This window comes from Helianthus annuus, chromosome 10 (genome assembly GCF_002127325.2).
Source record: "Helianthus annuus cultivar XRQ/B chromosome 10, HanXRQr2.0-SUNRISE, whole genome shotgun sequence".
NCBI lineage: Eukaryota > Viridiplantae > Streptophyta > Magnoliopsida > Asterales > Asteraceae > Helianthus > Helianthus annuus.
In genome coordinates this window covers 77,973,509-77,999,134 of record NC_035442.2, presented here as the reverse complement: position 1 = coordinate 77,999,134, position 25,626 = coordinate 77,973,509, and the positions used below count along the sequence as shown (strand labels likewise).

The following is a 25,626-nucleotide window of genomic DNA, read 5'->3' as shown; positions in this document are numbered from 1 at the left end:
CACGAAACATGATATGAACACGACACGAAATCTTATCGTGTCAATTTTTTTCAAACACAAACATGAAACTGATAATAAACAGGTTATACGAACACAACTTGTTAAGATACAAAAAAATTTACAAGCGTATCACACGATTTGTTAATGACACGAGTATTACCTGTTAAGACTCGAACACGACATGTTAAGACATGAACTCGCCCTGGAGGGGTGGTGTGTGGAGTCTAGGGCTGGCATATTGTGCCAAACACGACTTGTTAAGGCACGAACATAACCTGTTGCGACAAGAACATGACCTGTTAAGACACGAACACGATAAGACACGAAAACGAAACAGGTAAACACGACACGAAAACTAACGGGTCTTATCGTGTCGATCTGTTTAAGACACAAAACCTGTTATGGGTCAAACATGGACATGTTAAGGTCATGTCGTTTCGTATCACGTTTTCGTGTCCGTGTCTAAAATTGCCAGCACTATGGCTGCCATTTAATCCTTTTATTCCATTTATGCAAAAGCCGAAAATCCAATACAATGAAATCTCATTTTTGTTACATACATTGTGTGGGAAAAAAAATATAGCAGCATTTCTTGTACCTTGTGTCTTGTTATTGCATGTTGCTTTGATTAGTCTAGTGGTTTGGACATTTTTATTTTCAATCACGGTTAACTTTGTGTCTAGTGGAATAAACCATGACATAATCACACTGATGTAGTTAGTATACTCATACAACAAACCACCTGAAATCAGTTCTAATGACAATTTTTTTGTTACAATCAAGAAAACGGCATAAAACGAACATGTTGCATTATCCACATAATCTTTCTAAATGATTTAATTAATAAACTTCACAAACTACACACGTCAATGATTTTATTAGTTACATTTTTATTGCATTTACGTTGATGCAGCGTAGATTGCACGACCTTCTTGCATACGAGAACTCCTTGAATAATTTTGTGAAGTAAGCCACCTGCTTACCACATCAAACGATTCTTCAGGTTTGTACACTGGCACCGAGTGTCCAGCACCCTACAAATCAAAATAATGATTCACTAGTCCTGAAATCATAAGAAACTACCAATCAAAGACTTCCATTGACAATATATCCGTTGAAAGTCCATGGGAAACCAGGCCTTTGTGGATCACCACTGGATTTACCAATGTATCCCAAGCGCCAGTGAAATAGATTGCCGACGCTGGCTTTGCGATGGATCACCGAAAGTGGTTTCACTGACAGTGAATTTTCGTTAGTAGAAGTTTACTTTCTAGCAGTGCAAGTTTCTTACCCTAACAGTGGCAAATGTCAATGAGAAATCCTTTTGCGCATATTTAGTTTCATATCTGCAAGACAAATAATTGTGATATAATTAGAATAAAAAACACAACTTAAATAAAAAGAATTCACTAGTGGAAAATTAACCTACCCTCCAACATAGCCATAGCCTTTAATAAAAAAGGGTGCCCATGGGGTTTCAACACTGATATTAAGTAAAGCTATCCATTGCTCAACACCGACATAAGGGAATGCCATATCATGATCCCCGCTACAGACAATGAAGTGCATTATGTCGTTTCGAGTAGTGATCAGTTGAATAAAGATAAGCGACGAAGCATATAGTTAGTTACGCTACCTAAATACCAAAGCTTGACAACCTTTGGCCACAAGTTTCTTATGATGGGAAAAGCTACTAAAGATATCATAAGAATAGCAAAACGTGTCGTTTTTCCCTTCAGCGTAATGCATGGTTGAGTTGTGCAAATACCATGTTCCGATTGTTCCCTAAATATATATATAACAATAGGGAATTATGTTTAATGATAACCCTTGGTTTAATAATAATTTGAAGAAATCAAAGATGATCACATACCATATGAATGTTTAAAGCACGTTGCACAACTTCATTGTTCCCCCAACTATGCAATGCACGATCGGAGTATTCCTACATATAACATGATTAAAGAATACAATAATTTGTTGGTCATTCGAACAGTGGCGCAACTTAATGGGAACCGGAGGGTGCCCCCCCCCCCCCCCAATGTTTTGGTTAGAAGTGTAAAATTTCCGATTTTTCGTCCGAAAGTTTTAAATACCTATATTGTCTTAATCGAAAGAATCTATATATATATATATATATAGAGAGAGAGAAAGAGAGAGAGATTACCGTACAATACGGCATTGGATTTGATTCATTACAAGGTGGTAACAATATGTTATCAAGGTTAATTTGACTTGTGCACTACAATTCAAAACATTAGCTTGTATCATATTGTGTTCACTTAATTCATATGATTTCATATATAAAACAATTCGAAATGCTCACCTCTTCATACCGTTGAAGACTATGTGCACATAATGAGTTGGATGTATGAGTGTTGATATAATTACCATTACAATTTTCTGTACCTAACTGCAAAAGAAAAGTATTATGCTTCAAACTCGTATATAACTTCAGGGAGTGTTTGTACGTGTTGGCTTATTTAAAACAAGTGTATTTATAATCTTTCGTGTTAGCTTATTTAAAACAAGTGAACTTATTATCTTATGTTTGAAGAAAAAACAAGTAAGTCATGAACTTCTACGAAAACAACTTGTTTAGAACGCGCAAACAAACTATTAATTTAGGCATAAGATAACTCGACCCAAAAGGTGATTATCACATTTAGGTAAAATAACAAACAGTAATTAAGCTGTGTAAATAAGTTAACCCTTAGCTTATTTAAAACACACACAATATGTCTGTTTGTGTTTATGTATGTATATAAGAACTAAATATTTAATAATACCAAATTTCGACCTCATTTCAAATACGCTTGTGTACTTTAAAAGCATATGTCACGTATATTGTATTCAATTATAATTCACATTCTACTTTGAATGTGAATCAAGTGGTTAGGAATAAGTCTTACCAAACATGTTATGTCTACACTTACCTTATAGATATCATCTGATATTAGTGCCATACGGTGAGCAAATTCAAATCTTGAATTGAAGTCCCTGAACTTATCGGTAAGAGGACCACAAAGAATGTACCCCTAATATCCAATTTAAGAACAAAATAACTAGTTTCAGTTTTACTGTTCAAGACTCTTTCTTGAATAAACCAATTAGGAATAGGAATAGGAATAGGAATGTTTTGTTTATTAAATCATCCCATATTTGAACACTAGTTACACTATGATGGTTGATATGATTGCTAAAGTAAATTTATATCTGCGGCCGATTATGTATATGGAAAATGAACTTGGTGTTTTAAATTAAAGCTTATTGGGTTTGATCACTTACTTGAATATTTAGCCATGGTTGATCCCCGCGTTCATTACCTAACACAATGTTAAAACAACCATAAGTCACTCATGCAAGAGTGAGCTAGCATATAAGAAATTAACTACGAGAAATACCTTCATATAATTGTAGAGTAACTAAAGGATTGATGAGACCCATGTAAGATATCCCCGCTATGTAGAGTGGATTATTTAGAAACATAGGATGGTTAATGAGAAACTGTTCATCAAAACATGTAGAAACTCAGAGGATGTATACAATCAAACGCCTTAAAGTGTAGAAAAAGTGGGTGATCACATATCTTAGAACCAACTTGAGGGTTGTTTACCAAATGTTGTATGTATATATAGTGACTATTAATTAATATTTCATATCTTCTATTTATTTCATGCAAAGGCTAGAGCACACAAAACATGCTGGATTTCTTGCAAATTCCTAAACTAGGGCTCCAAATTACATTTTTAGAAACCAACATGTTAATGAAAAATAGTTTTTTAGTTAATTTATAAAATTCATTTGTACAACTTGACAAAAGAGAGAAATTACATAACCCTCCGACTTAAAAGAGTCCTTTAGTTATATAGTTATCTTAAATAATATGTTGCTAAGCATGCAGATAATTTTTACAGGAATTCACTAAACTATTATAATTTAAGTAAAAGATTATGGACTATAACCTTTCTTATAAAAGCACTAGCGTGTGAAGCCATAACGCTATCACTGCTAAGCCATCCTTGTGTTGTTTTGGCATAGGAAAACCCAACACCAGCAGGAATATCCAAGAATATCATATTCGCCACCTACAAAAACACAAAACAAGCCATTACTCACAGAACACCAACTGAAAAAATTCAAATAAAAATCTATAAATATTTTTCCGTAATAGATCAACCGATCGAAACACCAAAAAATAAATACACAATATATTTTATAATACCCGTCGGTATTCAGTGATGGTTACTGAGGGGACTTTGTTGGTGCGATCAATTATTACAACATACATAACATTTGTCGGTAACCTGTCAATAATTATGAAGATAACATTTTGGAAAAGATATCCGCAGGTACTATTATCCTTTAGTGATCTGTTGAAAATACTACTTATTACAAATGCTCTCCAAACCTCCCTGGTTTTCAAGTGCATTAATTGTCCGTCTCCCCAAACCTTTCTAGTTTCAGATAGACTTCCGAAACCCTCCTGTTATAGTTTCAGAAGTTAAACCTGGCAAGTGTGAGGTTGAATGAGCTATATATTGCAATGGTAATGGTAACTAGTTTGCACATTTTCTAGAGTGGACAATGAAATCACTGGAAAATGGGTATGCATGTGTGCGCATTTGGAAACATATGGTGTACAAGACAGACTACATGTTGGTTTCGACATTGTTTGGAACCAGTGTAGATTAATACTAGAATTGGTTGTCTCCAAAGTTTTAGGTCTTTGTGCGCCACATAATGGTTTCTACTTGTGTGTTTAAAATGTGCTAGCTAGCTAAGAAACTTGTGGTGTACATCATTGTCCTATGTTTCTTTTTATCTTTGGAAATGATCCTTTGATGAAAATTTTCTTGAGTAGAACAAACTTCTATTTTATATCTTATGTCACGCTTGTGTTACAATGTTGTGGATGTGGGGATCAATTAATAGTGTACATGTACTCACAACATGAGGATATTTTTTGTATTTATTTGTAAGATCTAGACATGTAACATGTGGCAACAGAGAATGTTTGGTGAAAAGATTACATTTCCATTCACAATTTACAAAGATATAAATATACTGTACATGAGGAATTCGAGGAGTACAACAAGGAAATCTATAACTACTTTGACTAGCTAGCTTTGAATGAGGATTATAAGATATATATAAATCTAATTGTATTAGAAGGTTGTTATTTATGTTTATCCATAATACGCCCCCGCAAGATGGAGGCTCCATTGGAGACGCCAATCTTGGACCGAATATGAAGAACTGGAACTCGGCCGAGAGGTTTCGTTAGAGCATCTGCCAGTTGATCCTTGGAATTAATATGAAGCACTTGTAAGGAGCCGTTGGAAACCTTCTCACGAACAAAGTGGTAGTCTAAGGCCACATGTTTCATACGAGAGTGATAAACAGGATTAGCACATAGATAGGTGGCACCCGTGTTGTCACAAAATAGTGTAGGTGGTTTGTTGAGCGGGATATTGAGTTCCAATAGCAAGTTTTGTACCCACGATATCTCGGCAGCGGCATTTGCAAGAGCTTTATATTCGACCTCAGTAGATGAATGTGACACTGATTTTTGTCGTGCGGACCGCCATGATATTATATTAGAGCCTAAAGAATGTAGGCAGTGGTGGAGCGACCGCCATCATGAACTCCTCCCCAATCGGAGTTAGAGAACGCGGTGAGATTGAGAGGTTAGCCACGGTGAAGAAATAAACCAAAGTGAATGGTTCCTTTTAGATACCGAAGAACACGTTTGAGGGATTGCCAATGAGATTGTTTGGGAGAGTGCATAAACTGAGAGAGTTTATTGACGGCGAACGAGATGTCGGGTCTTGTGAAAACAAGATATTGGAGCGACCCGACTAATTGACAGTACGGGGTTGGGTCGACGGAAGGCGACGACGAGTCATGTGGGTTGAGCGGGTCGGATGAACCGAGAGGAGTGAGGACCTCCTTTGCGCCATCCATTTTAAAATGGGTAAGAAGGTCATGGATGTGACGATGCTGGGATAGTAGTATGCCATTTGAAGTGGGAATGACTTCTATCCCAAGAAAATGATGAAGGGGACCCAGGTCCTTGATTGAGAATCGATGACTAAGAGACTGGACAAACTGATCCAAAAAGGAGGGTGTATAACTGGTAAGGACAATGTCGTCAACATAAACCATGAAGTAGGCGATGATGGCGTTGTGTTGGTAAATGAAAAGAGACGCGTCAACTTGAGATTTTCGGAAACCGGCATTTAAGAGAAAACCGGTTAATTCCCTGTACCAAGCTCGAGGAGCTTGTTTTAACCCGTATAGGGATTTCTGAAGGCGACAAATGTGATTTGGAAACTGTGGATGGGAGAAACCTGGAGGTTGTACCATGAACACTTCTTCTTGGAGAGTTCCATGAAGGAAGGCGTTGTTGACGTCTAGTTGTCGCAATGGCCAATGTTTAGATAGGGCAATGGATAGGATTAGACGAATCGTGACCGGCTTGGTGACGGGGCTGAAAGTGTCAAAGTAATCCTTCCCATACTGTTGGTGAAATCCCTTCGCAACAAGGCGTGCCTTGTATTTTGCAATGGACCCATCCGGATTACGCTTAATACGGAAGACCCATTTGCAACCGATGGGCGTTTGGGAGGTGCGAGGAACAAGCTCCCAAGTGTTATTTTGAATGAGAGCGTTGAACTCGGAATCCATGGCGCGTCGCCAATTGTCATCTTTGAGAGCTTGGGTGTGGGTGGTGGGTTCGATGGTACAGGGAATGGGATGAAGGGTGGTGGAGTTAACAAAGTTGGAGTTGAAATATCTTGGGTTGGGTTTTTTGGTTCGAGTTGTAGGAGCAGGAGGTGGGTTTGTAGCAGAGATTGAGGTGGGTGATGGTGGTATGGAATCAGAAGGTTGGGAGGTTGGTGATGACGGTGTGACGTTGTTGGAGTTTTCGGGTGAAAAATTAATGGATTGAGTAGTGGAGTTAGCAGGGGTGTTCGATGTATTATGGTCCTCATTCAAAGCTAGCTAGTCAAAGTAGTTATAGATTTCCTTTAAAGAGGATTCAAAATCAACAAGTTTTTCGAATAGATCGGGGTAGGAGATAGTGGTGTCGCGGGTTTTAACTACTGCAACGAACTGGCTGTATTCATCTCCTAGTTGATTTAGGATGTGGACAACTAGATCTTCTTCTTGAACCGGCTCCTGAGCAAGGGCGAGTGCATCGGCTACGGATTTCATGTCATGTAGAAACTCAGTGATGGACCGAGTGCCTTTTGGATTTTTGGCTAGTTTAGACTTCAGGAAGATAATCCGAAACCGGGAAGTGCTAGCGTAGCTGGTGTTTAGTTTATCCCATGCTTGACGGGCGGTCTTTGCGGAGGCAACGATAGGTTGAATGGTGTCGGAGAGACTTCCAAGCAGAGCGCTAATGATGATTTGATCTTGTCGGAACCAGAGTGTGTACTTCGGATTCGTTTTTCGAACATCGCCGACAAGCAGTTTTATGGGTTGGTTTGAATGGCCTGTGATATGGCGATCCAGATCAAGTCCTATGAGAGTGGAGAGGACTTGTTTTCTCCATGTGGTGAAGTTTGATGGTGTTAATTTGATAGGGAAGTGTTGGGTTGCAGTGAGTTAGATGATGGGATTGGAAGATGCCATGAGAAGTGAAATTGGGATTTTTGGTAGTAGGATCGAGAGGGACTCAGTGGAGTGTAGGAGGCTCTGATACCATGTGGCAACAGAGAATGTTTGGTGAAAAGATTACATTTCCATTCACAATTTACAAAGATATAAATATACTGTACATGAGGAATTCGAGGAGTACAACAAGGAAATCTATAACTACTTTGACTAGCTAGCTTTGAATGATGATTATAAGATATATATAAATCTAATTGTATAAGAAGGTTGTTATTTATGTTTATCCGTAATATAACATATACAAACAATTATCTGTCTCTAAGGCCTTCGGGTGTACCCTAACACATGGAGCGTTAACGATGACATGACATGTTAACCGGCATTGCACCCCACTCCCTCCTTGTGTTAAGGGGTATTAAAGAGGTTTTATGTTAACATGTTAACTGGATGTTAAGAAATTAAATTAATTTTTCTTTTCTTTTTTAACCAAAAACCACTAAATAGGGTTTGATGGAGTTAATGAGATTAAGCCGTTTCCTTAGAGTAAAACATAGTTAAGAAAGCCAAACCATTGGAACGATTTAGTTTATCATCATACTGTTTAATTATACCAAATAAATACTTTATTATAAGTACAATTCGTTTTTAACAAAACTTATAACGGAATGTCTGGGAAAAATCGATCATAACTACGTACTTAAGTTTTTAGAAAAAGTTACAAACGTAAAATATTAAAGAAGTATCAAATTAACTGATAATATATGTTCTAAAAAAAGAAAAGAGAATTATTTAAAAAACGGTATAGGAAATATATGGTTTTAAAAAAGGAAAAAAAGTTAAAAATTCTAGATATTGGAAGTGGATATCCGATATGAAAGATTCTAGATCTACAAGTGGTTATGTGTTTACCCTTGGAGGAGCAGCTATATCTTGGAAGTCGTCCAAACAAACTCTTATAGCTAGATCCAGGATGGAATTTGAGTTTATCGCGCTAGATAAAGCTGGAGAAGAGGCAAAATGGTTGCATCAATTCTTGGAATATGTTCCAAGATGGCCTAAGCTTGTGACTGCTATTTGCATACATTGTGATTGCCAATCAGCTATTGGTAGAGCTCAAAATGCAATGTATAATGGCAGATCAAGGCACATACGACGTCGGCATAACACGATACGACAACTACTCTTAACTGGAGTTATCACGATTGACTATGTGAGGTCAAAGGATAACATTGCTGATCCGCTTACAAAAGGCTTAAGCAGAGAGGTAGTACATAAGTCTTCGTTGGGAATGGGACTAAAGCACTTGGAGTAAGTTTGTACAACGGAAAACATATCCTAGAAGATTGGATATCCCATGATCTAGGTTCAATAGGATCACCTAACTGTACGAACTCAGGTCACTGTGGGGGAGTACCTCAACATACAAAGGGAGTTACAAACTTCCTAGTCCATTCCTACTTAAAATCAGTGATATCAAGAGAGGTTAAGCATATGGATTTTAATGATTTGTAAATCACCTATGTTAGAGAGAAGTGAGGTCACTTCGAATGGAATTGGGGGCACAATTCCTGGAGCTCTCGCAGAACCAGGATGGTGTTCCATGACCATAACGGACACAACTATGAGGGGTTAGCCAGAACAGGAAGAGTAATGTGTAATGTGTAATAACGTCTACGTAAAAAGGGGTTGGTTCAAGGACATTATGTCTACTTACCGATAGGAGACTAAGTATATGTCACAAAGGAGGGTTCAAAGGGAAACCTACCTATCCTGCATTACTTAACTGCAGAAATCTTATCATGACACTTGAGTGTATGAGACGATCTCCATTCATGTGGGGGATTGTTGAAAATTTTATAAATAATATTATATTATGAGTTAATATAATGATTATTTATAATTAAGCCAAGATGAATGAGAGATCTTGTGCATTAAGTTTGTGTGTTGGAACCATAAGCATGTGGGAAATTGAGTTTGTCCCATATAGGTGGAGAGATAAATCTTTTGTGGATTTATAATTTATAATTAGAATTCTCTACACGAATGTATTCTTGTGTGACAACTCACACCCAATGGTTGCCAGGAGGGTGCTAAGCACCCGACACGCGCACGCGCTCGGGCCCGGGACGAGGGCGATGGGCGCAATGTGGTGCGCTTTGTACGCTCGCATCGTCGCGAGCCGCTTGGAGCCGCCTTTACTATTTTTTAGATGCGTCTTGGTGACTGTTTAGATTCCTACTGGTCAAGTTGAATTAAGTTCTCATTCAATTTGAGACTTAATTTTTATTGAATTCTGTATTCAATTATGACCTTTCATTTGGAATTCTAAACAACATTATATACAAAGCTGTGTGCTTTGTTTAGAATACACAGAAATTCGTATGGTTCATAGCACACATAGAATTTCCTAACCTTGCATCATTAAGAACTCTTATTTCAGGTGCTTGGCTATCCCCGGCAGTACAATCTGCTCAGACTGTTGTACCCTAGGAAACAGACGGGTTCATCTGGGTGACCCAAAATCTGTTTTAAGGGAAGCGTGATCTTCACGTGCCTCAGTCACCATTGTTTTTATGTTTCTTAATTTTTCTTTTGTAATATATTCTTAGTTTAACTTCAATTTCTTGTACTGTATTTCCTTTCAGTTTGGTTAAGTTCTTCTTTATGTATTGTAATCAAAATATTGATAAATAAAATTGTTATTTTATTTATTTCGTGAACGGTTGTCCTACAACCAACACATAGTCAATTAGAGGACTTAGCACCAAACACGTTTCATTGACACCTAAGTGACTTGTTATGGCGTAATGTGACTCCATGTACCTAAAAAATAATTGACACATGACAATACCCATTGTGTACATGTGTAATTAGTATTTATTGGAACTTGATAATATATTTTGTTTTATATAAAAACAGATATCACCAAAACTTAGTGACACACTAATCTGCTGGAGAAATATGCTTCGCTGATCTACTGGTTAATTATTCGTTGATCAGTCGGTGAGTCTTCCATCGCCAGTGAACTTACCACGGCCATATACGTGCATCAGCGATGCATTCCAGTGGTACGACCATATACTTGCATCAGTGATGCATTCCAGCGATAATTCTTCCTTTAACTTCATCGGTGGTTTTTAAAATACAAAAAAGATTAATGTAGAAATTTACAAAAAATGCTATGGTAATAAATACCAAGACTCTTCTCTTTTAGTCATTATGGTAGGCATATTTTCCATCTGAGTTGCTAAAAAAACTGCCATGCTAACATGCAAGTAAAACATCATCAAGACTCAAATGGGACACAATATATGCATTTTAGAAAAAAAAAGTGAAGTTACAAATTAAAAAGAAAACTACTCTTTTAACATATTAAACCAGAGTTAAATTTGCAATAACTTGACAGATCAGTAATATAATTCGTGGTTTCATTTGACTGATTATATTAAGAGTAAAGAAAAATCATTACCTATTAGAGTTTAAAACATATAAATCAATGGCTCAAAACTAGGAGGGGCATTTTTGTAAATCTCAGTTCAAACAATTAAAGAAACAAATAGAGAAAGAATATTCTGATCCCGTCTCACTTGAACCCTTTCCCCTTAGTTTTCAAACGACTATAATCTTTTCATACATTAGTATTTACAAAAAAAAGTTACATCATATTGACAACCATTTAATTCTTTTTAATTCGAGCAGTCTATTACTATAGTTTTCTTAAAAAAAATTACATGATTTTGAATACCCATTACGTGATTACGTAATTTTGAATACCCATCACATGACTACGTGATTTCGAATACCCATTACGTGATTACGTGATTTCATTATAGTATGTAAAACCGCAGTAAGTGATTACACAATTACGTAACAATAGTTGACTATGTATTTATTACGTGACTACGTAATTTTGAATACTCATTCATGATTACGTGATTTTATTAAAGTATTTTTTATGTGAAACTACACTAAATGAATACATTATAAGCATAATTGTAATAACAAATCATATTGAATGCGCAATCACGTAATTGATTTATATTGAATGTGTAATCACGTAATGGGTTATGTTGAATGTGTAATCACGTAATGAGTATTCAAAATTATGTAGTCATGTGCTGAGTATTCAAAATCACGTAATGAACTAATGAGTATTCAAAATCATGTAATTTTTTTAAAAGACTATAGCAATAGGCTTCTCGAATTAAAGATAATGAAGCGCTCGTTATACGGTGTATTTTTTTAAACAAAATATTAACGTACGAAAAAGTTATAAACGTTTGAAAATCAAGGGGAAGTTATTTAAGTGAGAAATAACTAAATTACCATTCAAGCCAAGAACATATGTTCTTCTTCTCATGGGGTCATACTATTTACACCAAAGCTTTTGCTATTTGCACAAAGTGATCTAACATTAATAAATTCAAAATTGTGTTTTTCTTTTATTACTTCCTAACAGTAGATAAAAAAGGAAATGACAGCAAATTATGTAAATTGTGATTGAGTCAATATTGATTATTTAATTAGAGATGATTGAGTCGATACTGTTATTTACTTAGAGAATATTTCTCCTAGAATAGTGGTTTCTATACTTGTATATATTGACATGTTGTTAATGGAAATGCAAGGCTTGTCATTCTTACATGGTATCAGCCTAAAATACCGATCCTTATCTCTCCTTCCTCTTCGCAAATCTCCTTTTCCCTTCTCATGGCTGCCGATCCAAATACCCTTCCCCTTCATTCCTTCTGTCAACTTATCAACCTAAAACTCAGCTCCACCAACTATCTTTCATGGAGAAATCAAGCATACCTTGTTTTCTCTTATCTAAACCTTGTTAAACACATTGATGGCTCTTCTGTGCCTCCATCCGAAACCATTACTACCAATGACAAAACCTCACCCAACCTAAATATCTCGAATGGAAGCAAGCTGATCAACGAGCCATCCTACTTATTCACTCGTCTCTAACAGAAGAGGCCATGGCTGAAACTATTGGCCACTCTACGGTTCACCAAGTGTGGAAAGCCCTCGAAAATGCATACAGTCATCAGTCTCTTGAACGTGTGCATACTCTCAGAGACACTCTCAGCCAAATGAAGAAAAATACGTCTATCGTATCCGAGTTTGGTCGTAAGTTCAAATCCATGTGTGATCAGTTGGCTGCCATTGGTCATCCGGTTACAAAAGAAGATAAACGCCATTGGCTTCTTCGTGGTCTTGGCACCAAGTTTGAAAACTTTTCTACTGCCCAACGTACCGTCCAACTGGCTCCTGCCTTTCGTGATTTATTAGCCCATGCAGAAAATCACGAAATCTTCTTGCAAAATTTACACGGCGACCAAACTCCTCAGGTTGCGTTCTCGGCACAATCGTCCCGCACATCAGCAAATTCCCGGTCCTATCGTGGCAGATCCAGAGGTGCTCCCTCAAATCGAGGTCGTCCCACATACACTCGGCGTTTTCCTCATTGCCAACTCTGCCAAAAAGAAGGCCATTATGCCTCTGCTTGCCCCGATCTCGCCGGCTATGCACAACGGGTTTCATCTACTCCTCTTGATGCACATCTTGCACAAGCTTTTCAAGCCCAATGCACCATAAACTCGGATCTACCGGACTGGACCGCTGATACAGGTGCTACTACTCATATGAAATCTTCCGAACACGGTCTTCACAACCTTCATGCAGATTCTGGTAATAATTTTGTGACCTTTGGTAATGGTCAGTCCCTTCCTGTGACACAAATTGGCAACACCACTCTTTTTAAATCTCTTCCTTTACAAAATGTTTTGGTTGTTCCCAACCTTACGCGAAATTTGTTGTCAATTAGCAAACTCACAAATGACTCTCCAGCTGATGTTCTTTTCTCTAATAATTCCTTTCATATTCAGGATCGCAAAACAGCAAAGATCATCGCTAAAGGAACCTGCGAAAACGGCTTCTATGTCCTCTCGCATGGTCACAAGTCTCTTGTTGCTGCCTTGTCTGCTTCTCATTTACGTGCTTCGGTTGATAAATGGCATAGTCGTCTAGGGCATGCCTCTTTTAATGTTATCTCTTTATTGAATAAACTTGGACATGTTTTACTTACATCTATTTTACCCAAACCGGGTTTATGTTCATCTTGTCAATTATCTAAATCGCATCGTTTACCATTTGATGAAAACCCGAAACGTGCATCTCATGTCCTTGATCTTATTCATTGTGACCTTTGGGGTCCGGCACCAATCATGTCCACTGATGGCTATCGATATTACGTTGTCTTCATAGACGATTTTTCCTGTTTTACTTGGTTTTATCCATTACAAGTTAAATCGGATTTTTTCAAAACTCTTGTGGCATTCTTAAATTTTGTGCAAAATCAATTTTCCACAACAGTTAAAGTGTTTCAAAGTAACGGGGGCACGGAGTTTACAAATAATCAAGTGCAAAATCTTTTTCGACAACAGGGCATTCTTCATAGACTATCTTGCCCTCACACCCCTCAACAAAATGGTAGAGCCGAAAGAAAGCATCGCCACATAACAGAAACCGGACTAGCCATGATGTTCAATGCTCATGCTCCGGCTAATCATTGGCTCGACGCTTTCACCTCCGCCACTTATATAATAAACCGATTACCCACCCCTCTACTCGACAACAAATCACCTTATGAGCTAATCTTCAATCACCCACCATCATATGCCAACTTTCGTGTTTTTGGTTGTCGTGTGTTTCCTTACCTTCGAGACTATACCAAGCATAAACTATTACCACGAAGCACCGAATGCATCTTTCTTGGTTATAGTCCCCGGTACAAAGGTTATAGGTGTTTTGACCCCACTTCCTCTCGCATCTACACCACTCGTCATGTAAAATTTGACGAGGACACTTTTCCTTTTCGGGTCATACCTCTCCCATAACTGATGCCACCCTAATTCTCTCTAACTTTGATGATACTCTCCCTTTACCCACCCAAACACCTCCGTCCAAACCCACTATAAATAAACCAAGCACACCCACATCCACACACTGTCCATCTTGTTCTGATTTCACCCCTACGGCCCAAACAAACCCAGCCCACCCCGGTCCTTCGCCTTCCCCAGCCCACACAAACACCTCCACTTATACCTCTCCTTCTGCGGCCCACTCTCATGACCAGGCTCAATCCCCACCTCTAGATCAGGCTGTAGACTCCCCACACCCCTCACCACTCCAACCCGATGCCACTCACTCATCAGAAAATCTCCCACCAATCACCTCTTCTCACCCAATGACCACACGATCAAAATCGGGAATTTTCAAACCTAAACACTTTGTCAACTTAGCTACTTTTTCTCCCAACACTCTTCATCATGCGCTCCTTTCCACCACCATTCCCAAAAGCTACAAAACAGCATCCAAAAATAGCAAGTGGACCGAAGCTATGCATGATGAACTTCTTGCCCTTCATCGAAATCATACATGGGATCTTGTACCACGACCACAACATTCAAATATTGTTGGGTCAAAATGGATCTATCGTATCAAATACAAAGCCGATGGTTCACTTGATCGCTACAAAGCCCGTCTTGTCGCCCAAGGTTTCACTCAAGTTCCCGGCTTAGACTTTTCTCACACCTTCAGCCCCGTTGTCAAATCTTCCACGGTTCGTGTCATTTTAAGTCTAGCCACCATTTTCAAATGGAAACTACGTCAACTTGACGTAAATAATGCATTCCTTAACGGAAGCCTCACTGAAACTGTGTACATGGAACAACCACCGGGCTTTATCGATCCCAAATTCCCTCATCATGTTTGCCGTCTCAACCGTGCTCTCTATGGCTTGAAACAAGCACCCCGTGCTTGGTTTCAACGCCTAAGTGCCTTCCTCATCTCACTCGGCTTCACCTGCAGCAGATCCGATCCATCGTTGTTTGTCTACAACAAAGACAACAATCTCATCTATCTCCTTGTCTATGTGGATGATGTTATCGTCACCGGTAACAATGAATCTCTTATCACCACATTCACATCTCGTCTCAATACCGAATTTAAGCTTAAAGATCTTGGTTTATTAAGCTATTTTCTGGGTATTGAAGTTCTTCACTCTCCTTCCGGCCTCTTTCTAAGTCAAGCTAAATAGGCCTATGACATTCTTGCTCGTGCCGGTCTTCTGGATTCCAAACCCGTTGCCACCCCTCTCTCTTCCACCGATTACTTCACTACACCAGGTACACCTTTTCATGATCCTACCCTGTATCGATCTCTTGTGGGTGCTCTCCAATATCTCACCATCACTCGACCTGACCTATCTTATGCCGTCAATCAAGCCAGTCAATTCCTTCAACATCCTACCACCTCCCACTTTCAGCTCGTAAAACGCATTCTTCGTTATGTTAAGGGTACACTATCTTATGGTCTTTCTTTTTCTAGTCCCACTACTACTAATCTTGTAGGTTACTCGGATGCTGATTGGGCTCGGTTCATTGAAACACGTCGTTCGACTTATGGTTACTCGGTGTATCTCGGTGGAAATTTAGTCTCATGGAGTGCAAAGAAACAACCCACCGTGTCTCGCTCAAGTTGTGAATCCGAATACAGGGCCATGGCAAATACGGCAGCAGAAATTGTTTGGTTATCCAATCTGTTACGGGAGCTTCATGCCTTACCCTTTACAAAGCCGACATTGCTATGTGATAACAAAAGTGCAATCTTCCTATGTCAAAATCCAGTGGCTCACAAACGAGCTAAGCACATTGATATCGATTGTCACTTCATTCGAGAGTTAATATCCAGTGGTCGTCTAGAAACAAAGTTCATTCCAACCAAGCTCCAAGTGGCCGACATTTTCACCAAGAGTCTTCCAAGACCCCTGTTTGAACGCTTCCGCAACTTACTTCGTGTCGGACCACCACCGATTCGCTTGATGGGGGGTAACAGCCGATAAAAAAGGAAATGACAGCAAATTATGTAAATTGTGATTGAGTCAATATTGATTATTTAATTAGAGATGATTGAGTCGATACTGTTATTTACTTAGAGAATATTTCTCCTAGAATAGTGGTCTCTATACTTGTATATATTGACATGTTGTTAATGGAAATGCAAGGCTTGTCATTCTTACACTTCCGATATATAATGTTTTATAAAAAAAACGAATATGGTTTTATGATGTGCTTATTTTTATCTACGTTTTGATATAAATTTTATAAAAACGGAGCCATATCAAATATAATGTTTTATAAGTCGTTATAGAATTTATATTCCGTTTTTTTATAAAATTTATATCAGAGATAAAAATAAGCACATCACAAAACCGTTTTCGTTTTTTAACAAAACATTATATATCAAAAGTTATAAAAGAAAAACATAAATTTAAATTTATTAATTTCATATCACTTGATGTAAATAATAAAAAGTAGAGTATAAATAGAATCACCATTTCTCATGTATACTTTGTTTGAAATTGTTATATTGTAAAAGATCCAACCTTTAAATAACAGAAAACAAACCTTTGTCCATGAGTTTGGATTCAATGTAAACGTGATATTATCTAGACCATGCTCATCGTTGAAGCTAAGTGGACCTACAACAAAAATCATGAACCAACTTTATCAGTGGCGGAGTCAGAAATTTTTTCTTATGGTGTCTTTTTTTATGGATACCTCGGTTTATAGTAACCTGGATCAAACTTTTGGATCGGTTCGGATCTAGTCGAGTCAAATCACATAATAAAAGAAAATATCATAGTAAAACTACAATGTCATTGAATAAAAACACATTTGAAATATGTAAAAAATGCATTTAATAGCTGCTCTGTACGCGTTTTCATTTTTGATAAAAAAATTCATTATGTTTTCAATGGCAACTTGCAAAAAAAACCTCTTTTTCATTATAACAAACAAGTGCACATATCATTCAAATGATCATCAAACATCCTCTTAGGTTAAACAATTGAAACAAAACCAACTAGACATGGGGCTATAATGCTTATTGGATTAGAAAAGATAAAAATTAAGCATGGACTTTTATTGATTTAAAGTATACTAATTAAATTGAAGTAACTGGGCTTAAGTTTTGAAATATAAATTTGTTTATTATGTAATTCTTTTAGAAGAAAACAAAACAATAGTGTCGTTTGTAAAAAGACAATGGTGTCGCTCGTAAAAAACAATGGTGTCGCTTGAATTTTTCCTATTATACGTTGTATTTGCTACACAAAATTCAATGGTGTCGGACGACACCATTGTTCAAAGTGTGGCTCATCAATTTACATTTAACAAATCTTATAAATCCCATCCCATAATATATAATATATAAAAAAGTATGGGTTTTGAGTCAAATCCCAATTAAGAAATAATACCTTCTCTCCCATATGCAAAGGAATATAAACCAGAGTAGCCTGGTCCTCCGGGCATGTTAAATATAATAGGGTCTTCTTCTGGATTTCTTTGCGACTCAGCAAAATAGTAGAATAATTCTACTTCTTCATTTTCTCCCACTCCAACATAACTAATTTCATACCATACATACATGCATAACGTTACATTAATTAATTAATTAATTAATTAATTAGTAGCTACAAGATCGAATACATATACGTACGTTGTGCTAGATATATAATATAATACACACCCGGTTACATAACTTAGAAGTTTAAACGAAATAGACCGACGAATGGATGAATATATAATATAATATAATACACACCCGGTTTCAAGTTTGAAAGGAAGGTCTCCATGATATCCTGGAAGAGTTTTGATGATTGATTGTGAATTTGAAGAAGAGGTTGTTAAGACTAAAATCATCAGAAGAAGAGGGGAAACCAACAACTTCATTTTCTGGCCCATCCTATATTAGTGTAAGGGAACAAGTATAAATACAAATATTGAGCTTGGAATGTCTCTTTTCTTTTCTTTCTTTCTTTTGTTTATTTAATTTAATTTTCAGGGCAGATACTAGTCGACGAAAGTCATCATTTTGTGAAACTAAAGGATTCAATTCATATTCATAAAATAATAATAAGTGAAATTATAATGTTTAGTTATCTACACACATTTTTGGTTACAGACCTAACATTAACAATATGTTATTTAAGAAGATAATCAAGTAGTCAAAGTACAAAAGTGTAGTGGTCACTAGATACGGTAGATTTTAAACTTTTAAATAAAGGGGTTAAAAGTTTTATTGAGAAAAAATCAGGAAGTACATACTCAATACATACAAGATTTATTCGTTAAATTTACACTTCTAAGCGAAAAACACCCCAATTAAAATTCGCCCCTACACGTATCCATCTTATGTATCACATTTAAAGAACAAATAGAATTGTATTATTCGGTTTTCCTAATCTTCAACACATTACTGATTTTCTGAAATGAAATGAGTTGTTAATCTTTTATTATGTACTATTTATATAAACTAATCTTCCTTAAAACCCCATCCCATTGGGTACTATATATTTATATTTATATTGTTATATTAAACTAATAATCTTCCTTAAAACCCCATCCCATTGGATGACAACAACATTTTTGGTTAAAAGAGATTTTGTGATAGTTGATTGACACCGTCCAACATATTATATAATACATCATCCTGGGTGAGACACACACGTGGAGAAAGGAAGGTGATGATTTTAAATGCCGGTGTCCAGTCCAGTGTACACTTTGCTTGAGTATGTGATCTCAATATGATGACTAAGCATCTTATAACGTCAATACATGCAGGCGTACACTTGTAATTTTATGTAACCGATATGAATGAAAAGTATGAATTACAAGTGAAAGCAAACAAAACGCAAAAAAGGACGAAATAACGTACGATGCTTAACTAGTTTGAGATGTATATAGGTTCACGTGAATTACATATAAAAGATATCATATATCCGTATAGATTTTTGGTGTTAAGTAAGTGCGAAATAATCTAAAGATCCTTGCTGTTAAAAATAAAAAAATAAAAATAAAGGATGAAATTAAACTTTAAGTGAGCCCAACAAATAATAAAAACAAATTAGTTAAAAAACCTATAAGCCCACCACCCTCATCTCCATTACCCTAACACCATCACCATCAACCACCGATCCCCACCTTCTCCTCACCTCCACTATCACCCTTTCTCCCCCCCCCCTCTCTCTACCATCATCTCTATTTCTTTTTCAAACATAAACACACGGCAGGGCTAAAAACAAAAAAAAAAAAAAAAAAACTTGTATCAATTTCCTTCCTGGAATACACAAAAAATTAAAATAGTGTTCGTTTCACATAACGGAATAAAATTTTTAATGGAATTGGAATGTTGATTTCACTCATTATTTTGTTGGTTTTAACAAGAAAATATATTGAAAAAGAAAATGAATTGAAATTGAACAACATAAGGATGAGAATCTAAATTCCAATTCTATCCAAAATTCATTCTATTTTGCAAAACACACCTAAATTACTAATTAAATTTCAATTGTTGCGCAAATTTCCATTACAATCCATGAAACGAACACTACCTAAAACTATTGTAATTTGTCTACTTCTACTAGTTCATTGAGCAAGATCTGAAATCTAAATTGATCACAAGCTCTAGGTGTTGATGTGATATATATTGGAAATTACTCACACCTACTCTCGTAAGAATTAACAAACCTCTTTGCTTTTTTATAATTTGATGCAAGTGAGATCAAATAAGTAAACAAAACTACAGTTTCTTGTTGTTGAGGTTAAACCCTAATGATATAATAAAAAAAAGCAAGAATAAGAAATCAAGAAAAGTAAACAATATTGAGTAAGATCAAATCCATTAATTGTCGATTGACGTTCGAACTACTGTTGTGGTCAATGGTTAGAGTCGAGCTGCCAATGGCCACGAAACCTCCACAAGTGGCCGCTTGTCACACCCCGACTGCGTTAAAACAACAAACCGCGGCGGAAACGTCGAGGAGTGTCGTAACAGAATCATTGTTTCACAACACATGGATTTGAAGTTTCGTTTTATTGAATTAAGTTTATTACATTGTATTGAAATCAGAAGCAAAACATGAACAAATTGTCTTTCATTGTTATTGAGTCACTAAGGCCTCGTCCATTCCTATGTGAGCATGCATCATAAATATCATCAAACATCATCGTATATAGTACCTGAAACATAAGTGAAAATAATTCAGCATAAAAATGCCGACGAGTACATAGGTTTTGTGAGTGTGTTAGATTCATGGCTTTAAGTACATATTGCAATACCTCGTCCAACTACGAGAGTTGTCGAGTGTGTACCTTGAAAACAAAAGAGTTCGATATTGCAGTATGTTTCTATCAACTTTACAAGCTGATATATGTGTAAACCAAAACCATTGTAGTCATGAATCTTAACTGAAAACATTTGCCTTTGTAAACCAAATAGTAAATTGTCGTTGAAAGTAAACATTGTATGGTTTATGTCTTTAAGTAAACCTTGTAGTGTAACTTCATTTTGAAAACATTCGTCCAAGTGATCTAGATAACGCAACGACATGTAATGTGTTAAAATCACTTATATATAGGAAGTACCAGCGGCGTATCCACCATGCTTTTATCACATTACACCCGCCCCGTTACCTAATCACTTACCATAACCCAATCGTTCAGTAGCTCAAATAGTTCCAATCGTTCAAATAGTTCATATAGTTCACATAGATCAAATAATTCCAAGGGTTCAATAGTTCAAATCGTTCACATGGTTCAGATAGTTCCAGTGGTTCAAATAGTTCAAATAGTTCACATAATTCAATAGTTCCAGTGGTTCAAATAGTTCACATAGTTCAATAGTTCCAGTGGTTCAAATAGTTCAAGTAGTTCACATAGTTCAATAGTTCCAGTGGTTCGTGTTTAAATTGTGAAAACTAACTTTTGGTCGTTTCATTGAATACATTCAAACCTGTGTGACTCGTCCTAATCGTTCAACTCGTATTAACAAACCAACAAAGGTAAGTTAACAATCATCAGGTTCTGTCGTTACCCACATTACCCCCATAACCATGGTGAAAGTCCGGTAACGGGATTTTTCAGATCCTATGGTATCATAATATCCTATGGTACCATAACGCACTACTGGTCGGCTTAAAAATAGTTAATGAATGTCATTCAATTGTCTTTCGACCAATGTCCAAACAAGTTCGTTTATATTATTGAAATCGTTGTGTTTAACATAAACCATAGCATTCGTTTAGAAAACTCGAAATCATTTAGCACATATGAATCACCCCAAAAATGTTTGAAAACAGTAAAAGAGGGGACTATGTACTCACATTTGATTGCAAGGTATCCTCGATTAAATGAACTTAACAAAGCTCGGGCAACCAAGGAAATCAAGTAGCACCTAGTATCGGATCACTATATTAATAACTCGACACCTAAATCGGGAGATCGGGTAGAATGAGGTCTCGTAAACCAAATGAGTATTGGAACTCATGTGATATGGTTTAACAAAGCCTACATTCTAAATCGGAACCTATCCTGTGTGCTTACGACCCGTTATGGCCCGTTAAGGTAGTCTACGCTACATTAACGCGTCGTTCGCGCGAATGCGCGTTCGAGACGCCTAACTAGTCCTATGACAAGTATTATATGCCCTAACATGTTTAAATATGTTGCATAATCAGTTTAAGTGGCAAACAAAGTTACATATGCTTAAATCAAATTGCATGAAAAGGGCATTTTGGTCATTTACCTAAGGCATATAAACTACCTATATACAACTAATTAAACTAAGTGACCATAAGGTATAACCTCGGAAGGTTATTCCCTATACAACTATGGTCACAAAATATGTTTGGTCAGATCCTAACGATCGACCACACGGGTCGGGTTTGAAAGTCTAAGCGGTTGTCAAGACCGCGTGCCTTACGACCCTATACAAGCACTAAACTAAAAGTGATGAGTTAAACATATTAAAACATGTTTAACTAATTTAGAAAACAGGTTTGATATCAAAACAAAGTGTTTTGATACCCGAAAATAGCTTCGTCACAAAATGCGCATAATCGGCATTTTGACCGAAACTTTGACTCGTCACTTCGACTAATCGACGTGGTAATCAGTAGGTATAGTAAGGGACTATAACCATCGTGATTACGCTCACGTTGCAAAGTTCATACGAACTTTGTGTTGACCAATTCATGGTCAAAGCAGAAAGTCAAACACTGACTTTCATGCTTGAAAAACATAAACAAGCATGAAAGAATCTTATAAAGGGTCCAAGCTAGGAAGAATTGAACTAAAAATGCTCAGGTAGGTGGCTTTCAACTAGTGAATGCCTCCACTTAGAGCATATTAGATCAAATGTGCAAATGAAAGTGGCAAACTTGATGGCTATTTATAGGAAACCTTGAATTCATAGGATGATTACATGTGTTTTTGCAAGGATCAAAGCATAATCTTGGCTATACACATGTGGCCTATAGTTTCTAATACAAGGGGAGTCCAAAAACAAGCTCGTGGTATGCCAAATCAGTGGTTAAAATCAGTGGAAACAGGCTGTAAAGCCAGATTCATTATTTCTGTCTGGTAAGTCCGTCGCGCCCCGCGTAAGACTCAACATGATCTTACACGGCGCGTGAGGTAAGTTTGAAGATTTGGCAGAATTGGCCCCTGCATGAAATAAACTTTGATTTTGATGCATTTAAGCCCCGCTAACCCCATTTCTTGGCTCTACAATGAAATTAAAGTATAGGGAACTTAAAATATGCTTGAAAACATCTCGGATGTCGGTTCGTTTGGCCATACGGTTGCGTTATTCGGTTAATTACGACGAAAACTCGAATGGACACGAAAACGGTCCAAATTGCGTGACGAATGGTATTTTTGTATTCCAATCACTAAAATAAAATATTTTAATGATTAAAAAAATTTTTGGATGTCCGGATATGTTCAGAACGTAAGATATGCGCGTAAATGCAAACTTATGCACTTTTTGACGCTTTTAGTCCCTATTGATCAAATAAGCATATTTTCGCATATCGAACCCATCAAAGCCTATTTCTAAGCTATGTAAAGGATATTTAGGGTATGTTTAGCTTATGATCATGTTTCGGAATGTTCGTTACTATAAGAATCGGCAGACTTTCGCAGTTTGTCGCAAATAGTCCCTGCGATCGAATAAACTTGTTTTCGACACACCAAACCCTCCAAAACTTATTTCTAAGTTATGTAAAGGTTATTTAAGGTATGTTAAGCCTATGTCACTATTCTGAAGTGTTTGTCGCCTTAAACTGATTACGTTTACGCATCAAGTCGCGTATAACTTTCCAGAAAGCGATTTAAAGCTTGAAATTGAACAAGAATTGATATGTGCAATTGTCACAAGTATTTGTACAAATCCCAAGAATGAAACACAAGATTTCATTGGATTCATATATATACGATGGTCGAAATGGCACAAATGTCACACCGCTGATCTGATTTAAACAAAAACCCTCAACCATAACCGCCTCTGCCGTTAGATCTACTTATGAAACCCAAGAATTGTCACTTAATTTGGGTCAATTTGGTCACCTATTGATGCACATATGTGCTCCAGAAACCAACTACATGTTTTCTTCACCACCATCATTGGAAATCGGAGGGCCATCGGAAGTTCTGCCGGATTTCCATCTCTCTCTCTCTTTCTCTTAAGTTAAGTGTTTGAGAGAGAAATAAAGATGATGGTAGATAGAGATGGTGGAGAGAGAAATAAAGATGATGGTAGATAGAGATGGTGGAGAGAGAAATAGAGACGATGGTACATATAGAGAGAGGGGGGGGTGGAGATAGGATGATGGTGGAGGTGAGGAGGAGGAGGTGGGGATTGGTGGTTGATGGTGTTGTTGTTACTTGTTAGGGTAATTAGGATGAGGATGGTGGGCCCATAAGTTTTTTTAATTAATTTGTTTTTAGTGCTTAGGTGGGGCTCATTTAAAGTTTAATTTTATCATTTTGTTTTTAACTTTTATTTTTAACAGTAAGGGTGTTTTTGTAAATTCACACTCACTTAACACCAAAAACTAATTTCCATCCATGTTAGGGACTATCCGAGAAACAAGTGTGCGAAAGTTGGGGACTACAGATGTAATTTTAGAAATGTAGGGACTATATGTGAAATTTGAGCAAACCACAAGTACCGTTCAGGCATTTTCTCTTAAATTTAGTACAAAGTCTCCTAAATATAAAAACTCATAAGAATAGTATCAAACAGACTTCGATTAACCTCATTCAAGCGGCATTGGAATCGTCTCATCCAACTCTGTGATATGAGATTTTAGGTTTACGCTTTTGGATATTTAGCTTGTAGATTTTAGATTTTTTGTTTAGATCATTGTGTCTTACTATTATCATTGTGTCTTTTATATATTTGTGTTCCACATTGTGTTATATTTTGTGATCCATTATGTCTTTATACAATTCTCACTTTTAGGAGACTTTATAAGATAACTTTACCTACGAGAATAAGAACATAGATATTATATAACTGTACAAGAATAGTATAAGTAAAAAGAAAACAGTTTGTGTAAAGAACCACACAAGAATATTATATGTAAATTTTTTTAATTATAAATTAATTTTCGAGTTAATTACATAGTTAGTCCTTGTGGTTTGCACAAAATAACATACTTAGGTACTAATAGTTTAAAATCACCTTCTAGGGTATTAACTTTTCATTTTGTAACGTTTGGAGGTATTAACTTCTAGGGTATTAACATAGTTAGTCCCTGTGGTTTGCACAAAATAACATACTTAGGTACTAATAGAATGTGATTTTAAACCTAAAAATAACGTTAATACCTCCGAACGTTACAAAATGAAAAGTTAATACCCAAGAATGTGATTTTAAACTATTAGTACCTAAGTATGTTACTTGGTGCAAACCACAGGGACTAACTATGTAATTAACTCTTAATTTTCACTAATAATTCATCAGGGCAAATTACATAAGGATAACAGGTAGACGAGCAACAAACTGCGTCGCCATCCCTTTTTGAAAACAATTTGTGTAAACAAATATATACGAATATGATCCTAAATTCGGGTACTAAAGTTTTGA

The 25,626-nt window shown here is 36.6% G+C and overlaps 1 protein-coding gene across 1 annotated transcript; it reads right to left on the bottom strand.

Moving 5' to 3' along the window:
* Window positions 1-822: 822 nt before the first annotated feature.
* LOC110885403 (serine carboxypeptidase-like 16) lies at window positions 823-18,454 on the bottom strand. The gene is made up of 14 exons (XM_022133091.2): window positions 18,298-18,454; window positions 17,951-18,099; window positions 17,100-17,173; window positions 3,966-4,088; window positions 3,405-3,507; window positions 3,289-3,326; window positions 2,937-3,038; window positions 2,327-2,413; window positions 2,168-2,242; window positions 1,874-1,945; window positions 1,637-1,785; window positions 1,430-1,549; window positions 1,292-1,346; window positions 823-1,034 (listed from the first exon to the last, which is right to left on the bottom strand). The coding sequence occupies exons 1-14, from the start codon at window positions 18,435-18,437 to the stop codon at window positions 900-902; spliced, it is 1,422 nt and encodes a 473-aa protein (XP_021988783.1). The 5' UTR covers window positions 18,438-18,454; the 3' UTR covers window positions 823-899.
* Window positions 18,455-25,626: the final 7,172 nt, after the last annotated feature.